Below are 17,531 nucleotides of genomic sequence, written 5' to 3' on the forward strand. Positions count from 1 at the left end.
AAAAAACACGCAAACACATTTGGCCTTCTTTCATTATAATGTCTTTGATGCACATTATAATATACAAAAGTGCCAAAAGGTTGATAGGGTGAGGTACCTGTAGAAAAAAATTAAAGGAACACAATCTTCTCCAGTTTAAAAAGTCTAAAAATAAAGGTAGCCACACCAAATTATTAACCGTTTGGGCTACCTTTAAATTAAAAAATTAATCCTCTTACAGCTAAACTCTTGTACCTCAGCAATTCATGAGACACAATAAATAAATGTTTCAAAAATAATTTTATCTATTGCTTATTCAGATCCAATTCAGATCATGGAGTTAATCCTATTGCTATTCAACTTCTGCAAGAAAAACACTCTAAAATACAGGAAAATATCAATTCTACAGCAAATTAGAGTGAGGAAAATAAACAGTACTTTGAAGAGGTGTTATGTAGTGGTAATGAGGAAACTGTTACCAGGTAACAAGTAATCTGGTCAGATTCCAGAGCTCTGTGGGTGGAATATATGGTTTATTGCTTAGTAACAAACAATGACTCTGGAAGATAAAACACTCAAATGGACAATAGCATGGTAATTCACTAGCCTACCACAAAAGTACTAACATCCCTTATTAGGACCAAAGACAAAACCAGAAAAGAACGATCACTTATGTCAAGATTTTTTTTTTTAATATTTTGCACATCTAAGCTGATACATTATCCTTATACAAACACACATCTGCTGCATGTTAATCCGTTTTCAAAGAACAAATTCTGTAGTTACAAAACAAACAAAGGAAATGCAAGATGGAACATGTTCATGATATCTGTGCAATTGCACAACCCTTAAAAGATTGTTGGAGAGTGGTGTATATATTATAAAATACATAGATTCCTTCTTACATAATGCCAAAGCTAGCCATCCAGTTTAAGAAATCATTTACTTCAATAGACAGTCTCACAGTGCCCAACTCTAGCTCCATCGCCTGAAAAACTACAATCTAATGGTCATTTTTGTTTCTAACAAAATATTTTGCAAAAGACTATTAATTTCTATTCTGTTGCTTTGCTTTCATATATACCTGTAGAAATACAAACCTCAGATAATACATTAACCATAACAGACAACTTTACAATCTTCAGCTACTCAAAGAGAGAATAATAGAATCAACAGGGTGCTTTTGTTGTTTTTTTTTTTTTTACTTCTAAGAATCTTGGCACTGAAGCAGACTGGCTTGTTCCCTTATTCAAAGAGACAAGTTTATGGCTATTATAGTTTACATTGTACTAGTTGAAGACTTTCCAAAACAATTAATAATGTCTTTTAATGCTACATGTTAACATATAAAATTAGCAAAAGCTATAAAAAACCAAACATTTTATATTAAAAATTAGTTTTATACAAACGTAATTCTACAATGGACTGGTATTCTATCAAAAGGTGGTTCTTGCCCTGCACCCAATGCTGCAAGATACTGTAGATTCCAAATGACAATGAGTTGCATAGAGCGACATACAAGGTGATTAATCTAGGTCCTTGGTAGCCACAATGCCTGCATGCTTTTATTCTAACCAATTTCTTAATGTGAATGTTGTTCAGTTAACTGAACAAGATGCTAATTCACGGGCCACAGTATCAAAGCAGGATTTCACCTCTCTAATTCATAATTACCATAATTTTTATTCACATCTATTTATAAATTTCTTTACTTTGTGCTTTCTAAAATTCTTGGGATGCCAGTAAATTAAGTCTTAATTGCATTTTTTTAAACCATAAATTAACAATGACCTACAATGTAACATTGTAGACAAAAAGTTAATGCGTGACATTTTCAAATGTGTGTTCTTTCTTTAATAAAACAGTTTAAAACAAATATAGTAAATAACAAAATTAATTAGGGCATCATATTCCTTTTCAGTTAACTATTTTTATTTTCTCAGAAAAGTAAAATGTAAGCTAGAAAAATGTAGACAGAAGTATAGTGTATAATAAGTGCACGAATCAGAAAATTAAGTGGCATGTGCCATAAACAATTGATTTCTAATTAAGAAACTGATTAGACACAGTCTAAAGTAACTGTTGTTCACTGTGAGAACACATAATATACTGTATACTCAAGGCAAAAAAAAGGTACTTCCATAAATAATGTATTTTCATGCAAGATGTAATTCTGATAATCACACTTTTCTGAAAAACCAGAACATTTTCAAAAACTCTTCACAACAAGAAGGTAATCAAAAGCCACCGCATTGCGATTTTACAAGCCACCAGGCATTTAAACTTTTTCATGTAAAACACTATAGAAAATGCAGTCTGAGGTACAGCAGCTTGAAATCCCCAGAGACCTAGGTTCAAGTCACTGCCCAGTGAACATCAGTGTGAAGTTTGTATGTCCTCCCTGTGATGGCACTGTTTTTTCTCTGGTATTCCTGAGCAAGTGCTTGAAGGTATCTTGCTATGGACTAGAATCCTCTCCTGCTTTCAGTCTGTTGCTGGCAGGACAAGACACCAACCGTAGTCACCATAAATTGGTGGGATGGATAGACTTTAGAAGATCAGCAGCCTTGTCGTGATGCATAATATAGCTATGTCTTTTTGCAATGTAAACATGCAGTGGACGTTCTGCTTATATTTAAAATAAATGTAAGCCAGCCAGTGACAAAAATCTAACTGTAAAAAATCTTTAGTCATCTGCCCAGTTTCAGATACAATTTAGTCCAAAACACTGTTTTGGAGAGTATCTAAAATATACCAAAGATTATAAAAAAAAAAAAAAAAAAACTGTGATCCATTCTGCACTGCTCCTATCCCATCCATTTCCCAGCAGTGGCAGCCTTCAGCATACATGTTTAGTGTGCTCTCCAAATTGAACATGCTGTGCTGTGCTGAAAAGGGACCGAAAGAAAATGAAATCGTGGTCAGCGAGCTGAGAGTTGGTACATGAAAACAAAGAAAATTAATAAAAAGGAGTGCAATACACACGTTTCACACTGGCAAACAGGTCTCTTGAAACCCCTTGGAGGTATCCATGAAGTATTACACAATACTTGCTTCACTAACTAATGAGTTGGTCAGATTGTCAAAGAAAAAAACTCATCGATTGATAAAGTATACAAAATAAATACAGCTACTGTACTGAAACTACAAACTGGCTACTAAAGATCCAATTAAATTGTTACAGAAGTAACTGGCTTATTTTGAAACCTTCAAAAAATCCATCAGTCATCAAAATTGGTAATTCCAGGTCCAATGTATTAGTACAAACAACGTGTTCAATGAATATGATAATGTATCAAATATTTCTGTCCCTTGGTTTTTAAGGAACCTGGGTTACAGCTTGGTACACTGGATAAGACAATGGTCCCTCACATAGTACTCTCACTCACAGAGTCAATTTACAATTTCCAAATAACATGACCTATAAGTTTCTGAGATATGGGAGGAAACATTGCATGTCCTGTGTGGTTTTGGACTTTTCAGAGGCTTTCTTAGACAAGTTTTACTTCCAGGAGGCTTGCATATGTGGAGATGCCAACCAATCGAGTAACACAAGGTTAAGGCTGCTGAACTTCACAAGGAAATACCTACCATACATTGTAGCAGACTGTCGATGGACCTTAACTTGTAAGTTTTTAGAGTGATAGCATGCCCACCTAAAATGCCCTGGGAAGAGACTCCAGACCTGGAGACATGTGGGGACAAGGTCAGACGTATGTACAAGGTAAGAGGTGCACACTGTCCCATCCAGAGGGCACCGATCATTGAACAATTGAGGTGTCTGGTATATTTTGCAATAACATTTCAAAGTTATTCTTCATACACTGAATCATGTTTACATTGAAAATGTTATTAAGTAATGTGGCAGATTGTGATATTTTGGGGACTTTCAAAACTTAGCTCTGTATCATTTCGGGTAAATTAGGTGAAGGGCTGATATGAATTGTATTAGGCTAAGTGATGTGTTCTCAATTAAACTGCTGTAATGCTCTAACATTTATTCCTCTTGCTTAATAATCAAGGGTATACTGTAATACTATGTGCTTATGCTTATTCACTGTAACTCATTTGATGGCACACAAGGAATTTTGTTTGACTAGCAATATAAATTACCATATCAAGCCATCTGCAGGGCCGCACTGACTTGAGACACCTATCACACAAGCTGGTGACCCTCAGAAACTTGCCTTCTGATTGGGTAGTGACTTTAGGTCTCCCAGAGCTCTTCCTATCAGAATTACTTCCAGTTTCCAATTACCTTTGGACTGTGTAGGACACCATCCTCACCGACACTTTCTTGCAATCTCTCTAAATGAAAGGCCTACACTTCTAAGGTTAATAATGCTCTGTCTCATTTCATTTGTTAGTTGCTGTTTTCTTGCCATTATCACAGGAATATTATTCAAATGTACTTCAGAGGGTGTAGTAACACTGTTTGATCCAACTTTTCTTTAAGACAGACTGAGGATTTTTAAGTAATCAACAGAAGCTGGGACACCTGTGCAAATTGTTTGCTTCAACTTGGAAGTCTTAATTTACAGTAATCCCTCCTCCATCGCGGGGGTTGCGTTCCAGAGCCACCCGCGAAATAGGAAAATCCGCGAAGTAGAAACCATATGTTTATATGGTTATTTTTAGAATGTCATGCTTGGGTCACAGATTTGCGCAGAAACACAGGAGGTTGTAGAGAGACAGGAACGTTATTCAAACACTGCAAACAAACATTTGTCTCTTTTTCAAAAGTTTAAACTGTGCTCCATGACAGGACAGAGATGACAGTTCAGTCTCACAATTAAAAGAATGCAAACATATCTTCCTTTTCAAAGGAGTGCAAAGCAAGCAGTCAAAAAAAAAATCAATAGAGCTTTTTGGCTTTTAAGTATGCGAAGCACCGCCGGTACAAAGCTGTTGAAGGCGGCAGCTCACACCCCCTCTGTCAGGAGCAGGAAGAGAGAGAGAGAGAGCCACAGAAAATCAATACGTGCCCTTTGAGCTTTTAAGTATGCGAAGCTCCGTGCAGCATGTCCTTCAGGAAGCAGCTGCAAACAGCCCCCCCTGCTCACACCCCCCTACGTCAGCGCAAGAGAGAGAGAGAGAGAGAGAGAGGAAGAGAGAAAGTAAGTTGGGTAGTTTCTCAGCCATCTGCCAATAGCGTCCCTTGTATGAAATCAACTGGGCAAACCAACTGAGGAAGCATGTACCAGAAATTAAAAGACCCATTGTCCGCAGAAACCCGCGAAGCAGCGAAAAATCCGCGATATATATTTAAATATGCTTACATATAAAATCCGCGATGGAGTGAAGCCGCGAAAGGCGAAGCGCGATATAGCGAGGGATCACTGTACTTTAATTGCTGCAGAACATCTGTACGTTGTAACCTATTAGTTGTTCCCTGAAGAAGGCTCATTTGTAATATTCTGGTATTTCCTTTATTTCAGTTTTTGCCAACTTAAACTTTAAATCTTTCCACCATTTTAGGTCATTCATTGCATTTCAACTGATTACATTTGAAGAAAAAGTGGAAAAACTAAGGTGTTCTAAAATATTTGACCGGTAGTAGTACTAAGCTTGTAGTACATACACTCTCCAGCCACTTTATTAGGTAAACCTGTTTAACTGCTTGTTAACGAAAATATATAATCAACCAATCATATGGTAGCAACTCAGTGCACTTAGACATGTAGACATTCTCAAGCTGACCTGCTGAAGTGCAAACCATCAGGATGGGGAAGACAGGCAATTTAAGTAACTTTGAACGTGGCACATTTGTTCAGAAATTGCTAATCTACTGGAATTTTCACCAACAACCATTTCTAGGATTTATAGAGATTGGTCCGAAAAAGGGAAAATATCCAGTGAGCGGCAGTTTCCTGGTCGAAAAGGCTTCGTGGATGCAGAGGTTAGAGGAGAATGGCCACACTGGCTCGAGTTGATAGAAAGTCAACAGTAACTCAAATAATCACTCATAACAACCAAGGTATGCAGAAGAGCATCTTTAAATGCACAACACATCAAAGCTGCAGAAGCGGGAGACCACAAGAGGTGCCACTTCTGTCAGCTAAGAACAAGCAACTGAGGCTACAATTCACATGGGCTCACTAAAATTGGACAACAGAAGACTGGAAAACGTTGCCAGGTCTAATGAGTCTCGATTTCTGCTGTGACATTCAGAAGGTAGGGTCAGAATTTGGCACCAACAACATGAAAACATGGCTCCATCCTGCCTTCAGACTGGTGGTGGTACTGGTGTGGGGGATATTTTCTTGGTACACTTTGGGCCCCTTAGTACCACCTGAGCATCATTTAAATGCCACAGCCTATGCGAGTATTGTTGCACATCATCTCCATCCATTTATGACCACAGCATACCCATCTTCTAATGGCTACTTCCAGCAGGATAATGTGCTTTGTCACAATGCTCCAGTCATCTCAAACTGGTTTCTTGAACATGACAATGAGTTTACTATGCTCAAATGGCCTCCACAGTCACCAGATCTCAACCCAATAGAGCACCCTTGGGATGTGGTTGAATGGGAGATTCGCGTCATGGATGTGCAGCCGGCAAATCTATAGCAACTGCATGATGCTATAATGTTAATATGGACCAAATGTTTCCAGCACCTTGTCGAATCTATGCCATGAAGAATTATGGCAGTTTTGAATGCAAAAGGGGGTCCAGCCCATTACTAGCAAGGTGTACCTAATAAAGTGGCCAGTGAGTAAGAGAGTGTGTGTTGCAGATGATGCCAACTAAGCACAATATATACAGAATATAGAAGGATTGTAATTTTAAAGTACACTTCATGAGAAGGACCTAGAAGTTGTAGTGGACTGTTCACTATCTACAGCCAAACCATGTACAGAAGGAATTTTAAAAAATCTAGTAGGATATTAGGCTTTATAGCACAATACATGCATAACAAGTCAAAAACTGTTATATTAAGCTACAAATTACAATTGTGAGACCTTAAATGGAATACTGTGTGAAATTTTTCTTTCCATATCACAAACTTGTTGTGCTGTTATTTTAAAATGTGTTTTTAAAAAGTAAATAGGGACACAGGTAAAATCTGTTTAAGGGAAAATTTTGTAGAAACATTATATTATTATTCATGCGTAGAATTAGAGCTACATGGATTCAGTTATTAAGTACACAATACTTGTAATAATAATAATAATAATTTGTGAATTGTGAATTTTCCCATGGGATTAATAAAGTATCTATCTATCAATATTATTTTGGGAACATTAGGTTAATTGAACTGATACGAGTTTCACTGGACTGAATGACATGTCCTCATCCAAACTGGTTCAATATTCTAACATTTACTACTCTTGCTTAAGAATCAAGGGGATTCTGCAATACAATGTGCTTGTTTTTACACAATGCACCTCTTTTGTTGGGCACACAAGGTATTTTTTGAATTATCAGTACCGATTACTATTACATTTCCCTTGTAGCAAAGTTCCTTAAAGTAAAATATGAAAAGCATACCAGGACTCCTGAAGCAAGACTTTTTCAAAAGTACATTTCCAGAACAGCTTAAAAGCTACACCAAATAATACTTTTAGCATCTAATCTGATTAACAATGGAAATAAAATTATCTGCATGAAACACTGCCTTAAAAACGTGGTATAGATCATAAACAAATGCTGCAGGTGGCATTGATTTTTCTTAGACAACCATTTAAATATTCTACCAAGTTGCACACTGTCACAAACTGCAAAAACCTGGCAAAATTCAGCTTTAATTCATTTTGGAAATTCAATATATACTGTATAAGAATGCTGTAGGAAGAAGCACATGGGATTTGCACATTAAACTATTATCTATGTGGAAATGATTCTAATTGAAAGGCCTTGCACATGACTACATCAGGAATCTTTTCTATTACTATGCTGCTGTCCACCCACTAAAGCCCATTGATTCTGGCAATCTCATTGTGCCCCAAACTAACCTGTGCTCTATTGGTGACAGACCCTTCATCTCTATTGCACCCGAACATCGAAAGAAACTCTCTGAATTAATTAGATCAGCTGTCCCAATTAATTCTTTAAAAAAATGTAAAATTAAATTTATTCAGAAAGGCATTTAATTTACCATGACATTTTCTCTCTTCTTTCAGGTTACCCTCTTTGTCCAGATGCAAACAATGATTTATATTTGTATCACAAATTATGTTATTTGTTCAGAGTTTCCTTATAGTACTTTGTACTTTTATATTTTAAACTGTTTTTTTGTCTCTTATTCTATTTCAAAGCATTGTGTATTCTGCATTTATTTACTGTTTTAGGCAAATATTTGTACCCAATGTTGTATATGCCCTGTTGTTCATTTTGAATTTCTGTAATGCACTTGGAGCATAGGAAAGATGCTATATAAATATAATGTTTTATTATTATTATTATTCAGAAATCTTGTTATAAAAGGTCATATTGGTAGTGGATTTTTTAACGCCCAGCTCATCAAATTTACTTTTGGAAATAATCTACAAAGTATGTATATGCATGCATAGCAATTACTATAAAAAAATCCTAGAATGTAAAAATATTCAATGATTTTAACATATCAACCAGTAATTGATTACATTAGTATAAATTTTAAAAACTGGAGAGAGCACATAGTTCAAGTTTTTTTTTTCCAAATTGGTCAAATTAGGGATAGTAAAAAATTTGTTGCATACACTTAAACATACTTTTTACAATGAATATGAGAAATTTTGCTTTTATAAATACAGCAAAAATTTTACCTGTATTCAAAGTAGCAGTCACTTTGTAAAAAATAGGGAAGCCTTTCTTTCCTTACCCAAGCAAGCCCTTGTTCACGCTCCAACGTCTAGAAAGAAACCAAAAATGAAAAATCTGATAAACCAGCATCACAAAAACATTAACGTACTACCACATACTTCAAATTGTATAGGTCATTCTCAACAACTTTGATTTTCTCCCATGTTTACAATTTTACATCTAAAGATACTGCACAAATTTCCAAATAAAAACAAAGTGGAAGTAGTACAAGTCAACGGGCAAAACGCCTGGGACACTGGGATACCTGCATAAGATGAATAAGGGTTTCCAAATCTTGTAGTGATATCTAAAGTAGTTCTTGCAGTTTTCCACTTGTAGCATAGCATCTTTGATATTCACGTCACTTGTATTGACATAACCATGTGAAAAGACCCATTGGCAGTGGGGGAAGACGCACAGACATTACTGAAAGAATGGATGACAACTCAGAAAGATGGCACATAATTTCTTGCTGGTACCCTGAAGCACTGTACAAATGAGGTATAAATACCAAGTAAAAAGAAAACACCCAGGCAAACAGATGTTGAGGGTTAATTTGCCGTTAAGGATGGATTATAAGACCCGGACAATAAAAAAAGGATTATGAGATTAATAAGACTGCGAAACGAAAACAAAAGAGAAAACCGGTCAAATGTTCAACAAATCAACTGTGGCGTAAAGATTCACCAAAGTACAGTATGTCCAAGTGCAAAGAGACAATTTAGGAACACAAAGCACTTGCTGTCACTTAAGCAGTGATCTCTGAATTTATTAGCACGGCTTGTAAATTAGTTGAGGACCAGGGCCTGGAGGCAAACCACAGTGTCCCAGAACTCTTAGCTGAATCCGCTCAGAGCACAAGAAAAGGTGGCAGATCTTGAGTCAGAGTATTTTGAGAGGAAGCCTCAGCTGAATCTACCACCAGCAGCAGATTGCAGATGGGCACAACTGGATTAAGACTTGAACATTATACTGGATAGCACCCTGAAAGTAGATGTAACCAAGAAGATTAAAACCACACTACAGGTTATGTATCAGGTGTACCAAGATGCCCTTGGCTAGAAGGACTTCGAGACAAATAACGCCATCAACAGGTTCTAGTAGAAGGTAGGTTGGAGAAGTGAAGAAAGAGCTAAGGATGCTCAAGAAAAGGTGGCAAAAAACATGATGGAGAAAAAGTAACCTTGAGCCAGCTAAGCTTTGCAATACAAAAGAACTTCCAGCCAAACTCCTGAGAAAGCCAAGAAATGGGTGACCGATACGCTCTAAGGAAGAATTGGAAGACAATATGGCAACAGCACACAGTTTTTCCAAACAGAGACATTTGAATGGGAGACTTCTGACACATCCTTTTCAGCATTGCAGGTACTACCTTCAAGGAAAAGTAGTGGAAAATGTTTAAGCAGGACCTGCACCAGGACTATCGGCATCACAAGATCTGCAAAAGCTGTCCACAGTTTCTGAGGTGGTTAAGTTTTACAGACACTCTGGGAGAGAAAAAAAGAAAAGAAGGAACCTTGGCTTTGGGCTGCTTTGTCCCTAAAAGAACTGAATTCAGCAGGATGGGATCAGTTCTGCAAAATCTCCCTGCTAGACGTTAAAGTGAAAATATTCTGGTCCATTATTGCCAAAAGTTAACAAGTTATCTACTCGCTAACAAGTATATCAACCCAAGTGTTCAGAACGGAGTCATTCCTGGATACTCTGGAGGTCTGGAACACAAAGAAGTGATAAGCCACGTCATCAAGGAAGCAATGAGTAAAAACATCACTTTCCGAGTCGCAATGGTAAATCTCACCAGAGCCTTCCCAAGTTAGCCCAGCAACTAATTAGCAAGTCATTAGAAGACTAAAGAGTACCATCCTATGAGTGCAAAATGCAATTCAAACCAGCAAAATTTAGGAGTCTTGGTGTCCTGAAAGGAAAGCTAACAAAGCACATCTTCTGCACTCAAGGAGCCAAGATTCCATCCATCTAAGATCAGGAAATCCAATGCCTTGGAAAATGTTTGGACAGCACCTTGAGAGAGTGTTAACCTGAAAGATACCAAGCACCATCTTAAACCCAACTCAAGGCAACTGATAACAGGCAATTACGTGGGAGGTTTAAGGTGTGGTGCTTCCAGTACAGGATTACACCCATACTATAACGTCCATCCTGCTGTACGAATTCCTAAAGACCCAAGAGAAACCAATCGAAAGATTCTGATGCAGGATCATGTGAAGAAGGCTGGATGTTCACCCAGCATTTAGCATGATCAATCTCTACAGCAGGACCTCAATGCTTAGCTTACCTGTTTCATCAGTGGTGGAAGAATTCAAAGCCAGCATGGTAAGGACAGTCTGTACACTGTTACTGTAGGAAGAAGAGAAAAGTTCTACATACTTTGTTATCTGCTGCCCTAAAGAAACTATGGGGTATTGACCAGGACAGTTTGACCTTTCTCCTGAACGCTGTGGCTAACCTATCGCCAATCCCAAACAGCCTAAAGATTTATGGTAAAAAGGAAGATCAATCTTGTAAGCAGTGTAGCACAACCCTTTGCACTCCAAACTATATTCTGACAAGACAGCCTAACACACTTGGGAAAGGCAGTTACAAGTGCAGGCATGACAAAGTCCTTACAAGAATTGGTAAATGTGTGGCTCAACAGTAAGTGAAAGCAATAAACACCAGGCCACCTAAATCCATCAGGTTTCTAAGGGAAGGCAATAAAGGTTGGGTCTTGTCTTTCCAGTAGAGTTGACAGTAACTTCACTCTGACCAAATTAGACTCTGCTAGCCTGGGCGGTCAGATTGGCCATATCAGCTCAGTTTGGATGGAGTTTGTCTCGAAAGGATGATGTGCAAGGTTATTCCCTATTGAAGTTGGTCGCCATAGATTCACAGCAGCATCACTGTGCAATTTCTTACAGAAGGTCTGTCAGTTTGGAATCTAAACAGCTGAAGGAAGCCACTAGGGAGATTGCTACTACAGCTCAGACCAGCTCAAGATGGTTATGGTTGATAACAGCCCATAGTAGTATCCTTTCTGCAGGTGAGGGGTAACCTTGTCTTCATTGCCCTACTCAGGTAAGACTTACAGATCAAGATCCTGCAGTTTTCTGCTTGTAGCATAGCATCTTTGATGTTTACTTCACTTGTAACTGAAGAAACACGAGGCTTGACTGATTAAAACTTACCTTACCTATCTAGGAGGAATCCTGAAGTTTGGATTTGAAGAAGGTCATGCCGTATTTCTACCACAGAAACAAATTTTAAAAGTCTGCATTTTTGTAGTAACATTCATGTTCCATGTAAGACAGTGCTACTTTGAGCAGAGGAATTCTATTCCCTTGTCAAGTAAGCATATTACCAAACTATAACAAATAAAAACTTAAAAAATATGTAACAAAAAGGCATACTGAAAGAAATAGTTTAAACCTGCTGACACAATAAAAAAAGAACACATCTACATATGGTACAGGTATGAACATTAGGTCTATTGCATGTTTTATTAAATAGAATGTCATGAGATTTGGATGTTGGGCAAACACCATACTATATGCAGCACTTGGCAAAGTTGGGTGCTGTTAACTACAAATTGGAGCTCACACTTTTATACAGTAAACTTTATTTGTAAATAAGGAAAGTAAACATTAAAATAATTGTAGAAAGTACAGTGTAGTATAGGCAGCACAACTGCTTTGTACAAGGGGGAAATCGCTGTTCGCACAAGTTTTCAAACTGCACCAGCCACCTTCTTTCCTTTGCCAGGTCAGATTCAGACCTGCCAGGCTGTTCACCACACTTCATTTTAAGCTCCTTTAGTGTGCACAGCTCCCCCATACAGAATCTCACCAGTGCTTTTAGAGACTTGCCTACCTGTTCTCTCACAGGTGGAGTCATTACAAAAAAAGTTATCAAACAATACGGAAATGGCATAGAAGTGAAGGTTATTGTACACGACTTTGACTGGAACCACTCTACAATAATGACAATTTTGAAAATAGAGATATAGTTATGTATTATTGTATTTTTATCCTGTACAGTATATTTGTCCTCACCCCTATAACTACTGAGATATGTCCATACTGACTTGTGTCCCCACAACATGTATTGCACATATACATACACACATAAATATACACATAACGTAATGTGCAAACGTTTAGTCAGGTGTAAAAAAGTACTGTAAAGTAGGAATGCTTTCACAAATATAAACTGTAATTGTTTATTTTATATAAATACACAGACACAAACCCATACATGCAATACATATACTGAACCATTTGAAAAGTGAATTTGGAACATGTATTTAAATGAAATTCATGACACTGGACAAATATTTCTTGCATAATTGAGTAGTTAATAAGCTCTGTATCATCAACATTCATTAGATTATATCAACAGTTTCTCGGAGCAAAAAAAAAAAAAAGTCTTCCTTCTTAGTCATTTATTTAAATCGATTACAAATATTAGGACTGGATCTACTGAATACTAGAACCCAATTTCAGTAAGAATGATGCATTGCTACAGTAGTTGCATTTAAGCATTCTGGGAATCAGAATTTTACTAACAAGTGCTTAAAAAAATTTATAGAAAACATTATCCCAAACAGGGCCATTTATGTACAAGGCCACAGTGGTCCATTGCTGAATTAGTTAGCTTTGAAAGTGCTACCTGCAGTTTTTTCATTCTACTCATAGTGCCAAACTCTATACCACCAAGCTGTCATACAACACTGACCCAATGTTTAAAAAAAATTTAAAAAAAAAAAAAAGAACACTAAACATAAGTTGATTTATCTCAACTAGTGATCTACTCATTTGAAATCACCAGTGCCCTCTTTGTGTTTCAAAAAACAGCTATATAAAACTTTTTCATTTAGGAAGAGAATTCCAAGAGTTACAATTATTAAAAATATATTTCTTACCTTAACAATATAGCTGTTGTCAATCTCAAGTTCAGGATTTGGTTCTGGTTTTAGCTGAAGAAATTGTTGCGTTGTTTTTCTAATCACATCATAAACAGGATGCTTTGGTTTATAGTTGTAAAGTAAGGCTTTTATCCTATTAGTTAGAGTCTCCTCTGCATCATTGACAATTTCAAATGCTCCAATGTCTTTATTAAATCTGACAGGCTCAAAAAAATGCTGTCAATTCATAAAAATGTATACATATTAGAATATTTTATTAGATACCGTTGCACATCTGTCTATAAATAATGCTAAACAATAAGAGGCCTATCACACAGACTCAAATTGTACAATAGCATTTTTGCTATACACGCTAATAAACAAATTTAGGTTAATGTAAAATAGTACTGGCCACTTCATTTTGTTTTGCAGTATATTCATTTATAAACTGCTTAGCTGCTGAAAAAAAAAACATAGTATAAACTCTGTGCTGAGATGTTAAATTGACAAAACAAAAAAAGAAAAGCATAATTACATAAAATACCTAATTGTTGTACAGTATTTTCATATAAATACTCAAGCCACATTAGGAACTGGACAATCAAATGTAGGTTTATTTGTAAAATTTGTATTCATAATACACAAACACAAAAAAGATTACCAAAAATTAGTGACAGTTTGCCCTGCCATTTTAATGAAGATCCATTGTGACAAAAGATGGGCCAATGTAGAATCATACAAAGGTATGCATATGCTCTAGGTTTTATGTCAACCTACAATATAGTATTACATAGTTGTTCTTTGACTGACAGCTTGAAAACTCAACCAGAATATGCTGCTGACAGATTTTATTTAATTGTAAAATTGTATTTTTTCAAAGTATTGAATGGTGTGGAGACTGACTGCAGCACATCATACATTGTCCTGCATTGGGCATTTGTAATGCAACTTGGCACCACCATTTTGTTTCTAACACGATAAAGGAAAGGTCAGTCTCTTATATATATTTCTCTTCTGGTTCGTCCTGCTTCCACTTCAAAACCGGTTCCGCCCACACACAGCTGACACGGCATTTCTCGATTCCTATTCGTCCTCTTCCATGTCATGCACTATACTGGCCTGCTGAGCGTAATACATCCAACAAGTACTCGAGGTGCTGCCACAACGGTAAAGTAGCTTTACCACCTTTGCAGGAGCCACCTGTGTCTTTACAAGAAGCTTCTTACACAGCAAACATCAGAAGCTAAAAATTATCGTGAACACATTCTAGAATACAACTCTTCTCTAGCGTTTGCTTCCATGGGTGCACAAATAACTCAACCTCCTGGCCACGGACCATACTGTTTTAAAATACATGGGCAAATTTATCAACAAATCTCTCCACTATACGCTAACACTTCTACCTCTCCAGGATATGGACAGTTTTTTTGTTTTTGACACAGCGCAAGCTACTGAAGTACGCTTACAGAATAAAGCAAACTCTGCATGCAGTAAAAATGTACTTCTGCAGCTAGACTCCATACTCAGAACCATAAACCCCTTCGCTAAATCATACAAACACATGCATGAAATCGCTCAGTCCAATCCAACAGTATCTGTATGAATGGTTTTCAAGGAAAACCCTACGCAGGATTTACGACAATACAATGCCCCAACATGTCACACCGATGTTGCAGTGATTTTCGTCGGAGAAGATGGTGAAAGGGACATTTGCATCTATCCCATACGTAACTTCTGTAAACAGATTTCCACGCTCAATATGAATTGCGATCCTATGGTTTACCCACTTTTATTCCCTTATGGAGACATTGGCTGGTACAAAGATTTACAACACATTCCCAATAAAAGAACCGCCAAGCGAATAAGGCTTACTCAATGCCAATTTTACGCATACAGATTAGCAATGAGGAACACATTTGGTATTTTGCACTCTAGCGGCAAACTATTCCAACAGTACGTTGTAGATGCGTATGTTAAAACAGAGGGCGTGCGTCTCAACTATCTCAGATTACATCAACAAGATCTGCGCGTGGAACTATCAAGACACACTGCAAGCAAACTCTGAAAATAACAATGTACGTGTAGGCAAAATGATCATATTACCGTCCACATTTCCAGGAAGTCCAAGATACATGCAACAAAACTATCAGGATGCCATGGCCATAGTACGTAAATTCAGAAAGCCTGATTTATTTATCACTTTTACATGTAATCCTACTTGGCTGGAAATTCTACATGCACACTGCGTCTTTCAAGAAGTATTTATTCTTCTTGATTTCTGAATTCCTTTCTCACCGTTTTCCGTTCCTATTCTTACACCGCCGTATGCTACGGCAAGTGTCGGCTAGTGCAAAATAGTTTAACTAATACCTATCTACCCTACATCTAGCCAGAGCAAACAAGGATTAAAATTTATAAGAAAAAAAAAGTAGAAATAGTATTTAATGCGTCTTCTTTAAAGCACAGTCAAACGATCATTGCACAGCATTTCAATGTTTTTCAGCATAATCTGTACACATTTCACAAAGCAAAATGTGACCAAAAAGCTCACTCTAAGTCTACATTATGCATGTGTTTCAGGTAAGAATGAAGGAGCAAACCCTTAGTAGATGCTGTACGCGATTTCAGCACCTCGTAATAGAATAATAGTCCTGAAAGCAAATAATTGGCTGCCAAGAGGCAGGTGGTCTTACACATGCCTCTTTGTTCTCCCTTTTACTAATCAAAGCTCAATGGGATATCAAAACTTTGTACTGTATTACAGTTTGGAGTTCAGGACAGCAGTGATAAATGGGGCCACCAGGGGGTTTCCACACAGACAGCCCCTGCAGTTCTATGGGGCATTCCAGTCCCTGGAATTGACTCAAGGATGGCACTTGTAAGTAATTACAGCAGAATGTTTAAAAGCTCTTCTGGTAAAAGTAACAGCTCAGAGTTGAGAGTGAAATGAGAGAAAGAAAAGCCTGTGTGGTTGCAGATAAACAGAGTAGGAATGTGTATGGTTTAGTACAGTTCTTTCCTGGAAATTATACCAGCCACCTCAAAAATAGGCAGGGACAATGAATGTGGTCAAGAGTTTGTTCATTTATTTACATAATATTCTAATAATTTTGCTAAAATTTCCTTCAATTTGCAATATTTCATTCTTGTTCTACTCTTTCGTTGTTAGGCTATATTTTTGGTAATAAAACACCATTTTTTGTTTTACCTTGGTTTTCTTTGTTTACTCTTAAGTTGAAAACAAACTAAATACCACGGCATGAACTGTATTAAAATGTCTATAATACAATCGCAAAAGTCTATATATTTAGTAGGTTGTCTTAGGAGTTTTGTGCAGATTGAAAATTTCTATCTGACTTCTCCATGGATTCCGACCAAAAAAAAAAAAAAAAAAGACAATTATCAAGAAACATTGTGGAATAATGGAAATCCACAGAATAAAAATTATTGCTCATGTTATATCACTCATTATGTGCCTTCCTAACAACTTATAATTTGTGTTACTCACCGGAAGACTTAAGAACTCATTAAAGTAGTCAACAAACATGTCATCTGTAGCCAAGTAGTCCTCCTGAGAAATTATGCAAAATGTAAAGAGAACTAAAGTTAACATCTAGGACATATTTTAAAAAATGTTAAACCTTGAACATGTGAGAAACATCTAAATCATTCAATTATAAAATAAAGTCTACATAGATCAATAAAAAACCTTGTCACCATCTTAATCTAATGAAATTTATAATATAGAAAATAAATCTAGCACTTATCTTGAGGCTTATAATTAATAATTCTCTGATACATATTCAAATTAAATACAAAAAAAATATTTCCATCTGCTTAAAAAAATTGGGATTAACTTTGATTAAT

At 36.7% G+C, this 17,531-nt stretch overlaps 1 protein-coding gene across 3 annotated transcripts in view; it reads right to left on the reverse strand.

The window, feature by feature from the left end:
• Positions 1-17,244, reverse strand: part of LOC114663524 (regulator of G-protein signaling 22) — a 138,693-nt gene extending 121,449 nt beyond the window's left edge. For all 3 annotated transcript variants that reach the window (XM_051935851.1, XM_051935852.1, XM_051935850.1), the window contains exons 1-3: positions 17,173-17,244; positions 13,683-13,901; positions 8,731-8,816 (exon numbers count right to left, since the gene is read on the reverse strand). In XM_051935851.1, the coding sequence (XP_051791811.1) occupies positions 8,731-8,816; positions 13,683-13,901; positions 17,173-17,211 (344 nt within the window). In that variant the 5' untranslated portion in view covers positions 17,212-17,244. The remainder of the gene's footprint in view (positions 1-8,730; positions 8,817-13,682; positions 13,902-17,172) is intronic.
• Positions 17,245-17,531: the final 287 nt, after the last annotated feature.

The sequence above is a fragment of the Erpetoichthys calabaricus genome, chromosome 13 (genome assembly GCF_900747795.2).
Source record: "Erpetoichthys calabaricus chromosome 13, fErpCal1.3, whole genome shotgun sequence".
In the NCBI taxonomy this organism is placed as follows: Eukaryota; Metazoa; Chordata; class Cladistia; order Polypteriformes; family Polypteridae; genus Erpetoichthys; species Erpetoichthys calabaricus.